Source organism: Myotis davidii, unplaced genomic scaffold, assembly GCF_000327345.1.
Source record: "Myotis davidii unplaced genomic scaffold, ASM32734v1 scaffold608, whole genome shotgun sequence".
Lineage (NCBI taxonomy): Eukaryota > Metazoa > Chordata > Mammalia > Chiroptera > Vespertilionidae > Myotis > Myotis davidii.
In genome coordinates, this window is record NW_006300025.1 from 3,167,010 (window position 1) to 3,173,009 (window position 6,000).

Genomic DNA, 6,000 nt, shown 5'->3' on the forward strand with positions numbered 1-6,000 from the left:
GACATGTTTTAGAAGATATTTTCTCGCAAAAGTTTTTAAAACGTATTTTTTATATTTAAGCATTTTATCCATCTGGAATTGACTATGGGCATGTTGTAAGGCAGAGATTCTATTTCCTTTCTTTCCATATGGCTAAATACTTATCCCACAGGCATTTGTTAAACAGTAAATCCTTTCCTTGCCAGATCTGGAATGTGTCACCTCTTCCATAATATCATGATTCCATGCCCGTGTGGATTCAGTTATGTACTTTATATTCTATTCTATAGTCCATTTCTCTATCCCTGTGATTAAAACTTTCTTTAAATGAATCTCATAGCACTTATCACATTATTTGCCACTATCAGGATAAATGTCTTCTGTCCTCTTGGTAAGCCAGTTGTGACTATGATTTATTCACATTTTTATTTCTTATAGCATCAAAATCATATTTCTAGTTTGCAAGCATATTGGCTAAATAGGAGATGGAGCCAGCAGCAACACTGATTCTTTACTATAGTCATAAATATTCCTCAAAATAATTACCTCAGGAGAACAAAGTGGATGCAGTATCAACAGATGCTCTGGCATCTGGCACCTCCGGACCAGGAAGGGACTGCCCCTCCCAGGGTTACTAATTCCTAGAGATAGCTAACAACTCACCAGGAAGGGTTCCTTTCTTGTACAAACTACCAATCCAAAGCTCATACCTCCCATACCTCCTTTACCAGACTCTTCCACATCAAGTCTATACCCCTCCCACCCTCACCCCCACCCCCGACCACAGACACTTCAGGGCCAGGTACTCGACAACTAAGGACAGCATCTATGCTCCAGAGTCTGCTGAAATTGTTCCAACTCGCCAATCCTAACTCTGCTTACCCTGTCTTGCCTTGCTTTTCCCATGGGAATGACAATAAAGGCTGTAGCCCAGGTTTGTCCTCTTTCCCACTGTCTCCTAACCAACTCTCATTTTCTCTGTGTGGACCACCTGCAGAGCAGGCCATGCCTCCAGTTTCTAGGGACCAGTGAGTATAAACTTCTTCCTTCGGGATAATCATTTCCATGACTGTATGCTGCACCATACTTGATTAAAACAAATCCCAGGTACATTTTGAAACAAAGTACAATACATTTAGCTGTTATTTTCAGCCAACATGAAGTGATTTAAATGAGAAAGCAAATATAAAACTAAACCGTTAGTTTGCCAATGATGAGGAATATAAGATTTTAGTTTATTGTTCTAAACATTTGATAATTGGTAGAATTATTCAATGAGAAACAGATATACTCAAATTGTCTGATCACTCTTTTTGCATGCCCTAAAGGTCAGGCTAACATGAGTTTTATTTTGTATATTTATAAAAAAATCCTTCTCTCAAGAACAGAAAGTAAAATTCAGAACTGTGATAATCCTTAAACCTTATCATATTACAGTTTGTCCTTTTCACAGATGACAAGATGAACTATTGAACTGAGTGTACTGATTCTCTATATTAGTATTTCAAAGAACTAAGTATTTGGAGGAATTAATCATGACAGAGAGAGTACATCATATACAATTACCTCACATAAGTTTATTAAATTGAGCTATCCCATGCATACTCTGAAATAGGATCAAAACAAAACTATCCAAAGGACAGACAAAAGAAGTAATCACCCAATTTTCTTTCTTTTCAATAAAAATGATTAAAACTAGTTCTTGTTTAAATAAATTCAACTTATTAAAGATTCAGTCTTGCCTTCAATAATGCCACCATGAGTTCCCCCTGGGTAGTCTGTATATTAGGCCCAAAGAAGCCATTTATTGCATCAATGTATTAATGATTCTCAAGTAGTTTAAAGGGTTTTGCTGTTATTTTAACACCAATTGAGTGGAAGGGAAAAGACAGCACTGTATATGGAGTCAAAACACTTTAAAATCCAGTTCTAACTCTGGCACTTACTGTCTAGCTAACAAGATTTTCCTGGGACTCAGTAATCCCATCTCTAAAACAGAATTTGTAAGACTTGGCCTGCTTACCATACAGAATCAAAAGGTTATTTGTAAACTGTTAAATTCCATAAGTTTACAGTATTATTATTCAAAATCATCTATATAATAAAGAGCCATGGTCGTAACAACCAAAGGCTCGACCAGACCGGAAGTCAGTGCTGGGTTGCCGTGGTGACACAGTACTGAGTGGGGCCACTGCGGGCACCCCGACCCAGCACTGACTGCCTAGGGCAGGGGTCCTCAAACTTTTAAACAGGGGCCAGTTCACTGTCCCTCAGACCACTGGAGGGCCGGACTATAGTTTAAAAAAAAACTAGTTGGCTGCTAAGCAACAGGCAGCGGCGGAAAAAACACCTGGATAAATGTTTTTGGCGGGCCGCATGTGGCCCACGGGCCGTAGTTTGAGGACCCCTGGCCTAGGGGGCCATGGATCAGGCTCGGAGAGAGGCCTGCAGAGAGAGAGACAGGGTCTGATCCGTAGCCTCTGTGGCAGCTGTTGATCAGAACTTGCCTCTCTTTCTCTCTCGGCCTGGCCAATAGCCTCACCTCCATTTCTCTCCAGGCCTCCACCTGGGCTGCTAATCAGCCCCGCCTGTCTGATCAGGCCCCAATGATAGGCCCAGAGACGCTAACTGGCATAGAAACTGACCAATCAGAACCAAAATGGTTGGCAGAGGAGGGCAGTTGGGGGTGAGAACAGGCCTGCAGGGGAGGGCAGCTGGGAGTGAGATCTGGCCAGCAGGGGAGGGCAGTTAGGGGTGATCAGGCAGGCAGAGGCAGTTAGGGGTGATCAGGCCAGCAGGGAAGGACAGTTGGGGGCGAGATCAGACAAGCAGGGGAGGACAGTTAGGGGCAATCAGACAGGCAGGCAGAGGCAGTTAGGGGCAATCAGGCAGGCAGAGGTAGTTAGGGGCAATCAGGCAGGCAGGCAGAGAGGTTAGGGGTGATCAGGCAGGCAGGTGAGTGGTTATGTATCTTATACATAAAATATTTTATCCAACAACATTTTTCCATGTAAATTTTATGAAGTTTTAACGTCACTCCATCAGGAATTTCCAAAATATCAGGGGTTTTGGTTAAATTTTATGTTATGATTAATAGAAACCAAAGTTTCCTTTGTTAAAAAATGCACAACTATTTAAGGTAAAGCTTTAGACTTTTATTTTCACTCATTCATTCCTCCAACAACCTTGTAGTAGAGACTATTATTATTCCTATTTTACAAGAAAAAAGTTGAAGGAGAGCGAAATTAGCTAACTTGCTCAAAGCCACACAGCAATTCCTTGGCAGAGCCTGGACGCAGGCTCAGAAAGTTTGGTTCTGTAGTCAGTGCATGAATCTCAGAAATAAAATACTTGGGGTAAAAGGTGTGAAAAATAAAGAGTATAAAATCCTTTTTAAAAACTTTAAAAAATAGGATATATTTGATTGTTTGAGGACACAGATATATGTGGTAAAACCATAAAGAAATCAAGGGATCATACAAAATTCGAGACTGGGTCACAGGAAAATAGGAGAAGGAAGGGACTTAAGGAGACGCTCCGGGAAATCGTACTGGTTTGGATGTTGCTCTGTTTCTTCAGTTGTATACTAGGCTCACTGGTGCTTACTTTATTACTTACATACATGTCACAACTTACCTTGTGTGTATCAAGTATTTTATAGTAAAATTTCAAAAACATATGAATCAATAAGCTAGTCAAAGATTTAAACTTATCTTGACTTAGGGCCCTTATAAAGTAGATAAAATCACTCTTCTGTTTCCAGAGTGCAGCTTGACATGAGTGTCCTCGCCTCCTCCTGTGGTGGCTGTGGCTGTGGGCATGGCACACATCTTCCCATTACCTGGCCACTGTTTCAGAACCCTCACCATACACATCTCAGAACTCACGGCTGATTATAAACAGGTGGTTGGGGCTGCCACAACCAATTTGGTTAGAAGTGGCACCCCCATCGTCACTGTGCTAAAGGATCTCTAAATTTCTTACAACTGGATATTGCGGGATTTCCCAGCTGTTAGCGTTGTTACCTGCTTTTCGAACACAGTTAGTTACCTGTTAAGTTTGAAGCATCGGCGGGACTCAGTTGTAACCAATGGCGGGCATCGGAGTCAGCCACATCTGTGGGAGTGTTCAGGTCTGCATCTTCCTCACAGGTCTGCCATGAGCTCATGGACAGCTCAGCCTCATTGTTATAGCCCAGAGCCGTGTCACTGCTGACACTTTCACCTGGCATAATGAAGACCCAAAGTCTGAGATAACTAATAGCCACAATTACCCCCACATAAGTAACTAAACAGCTGACACATGCAGGGCATAGGGGCTCAAAGGGGCTGGTTTGGGGCTCTAGCTCAACCAAACAGAGCTTCCAAGTGATGAGCATTAAGAGTCATTACAAGCTCCACTATGTATCACCCAAATAGCATTCCTTTCAAGGGGCTTCAACTCATATACCATATGCCCAAAAGATGTACATCAAGTCCTTAAGTTTTCTACTGAAACTTATTCAACTACAAAATGGGGGTGGGCGGAAGAAAAGGGGGCGAATTGGTCCATATGAATGCAAGTTTATTCTGCTGGCTAGAAAAGTCTAGTGATGCTCTATATCTTGAGTCTGAGTCTAGACCTCAACCCTGTGGGGGGCCCCTGGCAAGGCACAAAGGGTGTTCTTAAAAATATTGTCAACTGAACCCAGGGCGCAGGCAGAGACAAGCCCTGGAGGCGGTCCTAGCCAAAAGGCAAGGATGTCAATCAGTCTGACCTTTCCAGCCCAGGTGCTTAGGTGGGTGGATCCCATTATGTCGCCAGGAACTCAAGGCCCACCCAGATGTGATGTAACTTCCTGTTACTTTGAGTATAAATTAAACTTACTTCCGGTGTTGGGCGGTCTGTCCCTCCACCAGAGGGCAGAAGCCCACCCGGTCCCAGCTTCTCCTTCTATTTCTGTGTCTTGTCTCTTTATTTCATCTCTCAATCCCCAGTGCCTCTACTCAAAGAACTGGTCGCTCTCTTTCCGTGCTGCTCTCAGAGAAGAGAGAGCCCCCGCGATACAACCCAGGCTGGGTCACCTAGAGCACTGGGGGGTGAGATGTTCTACTACAAAACACTGTCTCCAATAGAAAGTCTCTCCTCTATATAATAAAAAGTTGTAATCTGCCATAATACAATGATGCTTTTTCAAAGGCTATTAAGCCTAATAGGGCTATTTTGTCTAACACAAAACAGACCTAGACAGTTTACTTCTCCAAGTCTACTGTCTACCTCATAATAATTTTGTGTGTCCAACCTTTTCGTCTGCTCACTCTTTCAGCTCCTTTTTGAATCTATGCTGACAGTGCCCAGCTTTGCTGCTGCTAATCTGCTGTTCTTCCTTCACTTGCAAAGAATTGAAAGTTGTTCCAGTCACTAACCTGACAGGTCTCTTACTTCACTGCCACAGGTCTCTAAGCCAACAGGACCTGAAGGAGGAGCCAAGAGAAGCTCCTGCACACCCCACCAGAACCATCCCGGACCCGAGCTGTCTATCATGCTGCTCTGAAAAGGAGGTGGCCCAAAACCTGCCCTTGGGAAAGCAGAGTATTATGGCCACATTTTACAGTTCATGATAAGGTGTCAGGATTCCAATCACGTTTTATTTTTTAAATACTTATACTATTGACTGCAATGTACTTCTGAAGCATTTTGCTCCAAGCTGGTGGGAACTTTCTAGGGAAGATGACTTTTCCTTCTGGGTCTGTCTGCTCACTTAGCATTAGCTTTGGTTGTGCCTCTCACCTAGGAGAGGGCCCAGGGGTGGAAAGACAGGCCTCTAAGGTTCAGGTAAGTGACTAGAACTGTTCGGGTTGTACGTGTGAACTAACTGCCCATCAATCCTGAAATTCCAGGAATAAAATGTTCCCATTTCACAACTGTGTCTCTTCAGATGATATTATTCAAGTTAGAAGCACAAAGGAAACAAAATACATCAGCTCTGAATCTGGATGAACACAGACCACACTTCCTGGGACTTACTCTTCTGTCTTTCCC

At 43.0% G+C, this 6,000-nt stretch overlaps 1 protein-coding gene across 1 annotated transcript in view; it reads right to left on the reverse strand.

The window, feature by feature from the left end:
* Positions 1 to 6,000, reverse strand: part of RALGAPA2 (Ral GTPase activating protein catalytic alpha subunit 2) — a 270,837-nt gene that overhangs the window by 168,794 nt on the left and 96,043 nt on the right. The window contains exons 18-19 of the mRNA XM_006776151.2: positions 5,982 to 6,000; positions 4,030 to 4,203 (exon numbers count right to left, since the gene is read on the reverse strand). The exon at positions 5,982 to 6,000 is cut by the window's right edge and continues 87 nt beyond it. Of these exons, the coding sequence (XP_006776214.1) occupies positions 4,030 to 4,203; positions 5,982 to 6,000 (193 nt within the window). The remainder of the gene's footprint in view (positions 1 to 4,029; positions 4,204 to 5,981) is intronic.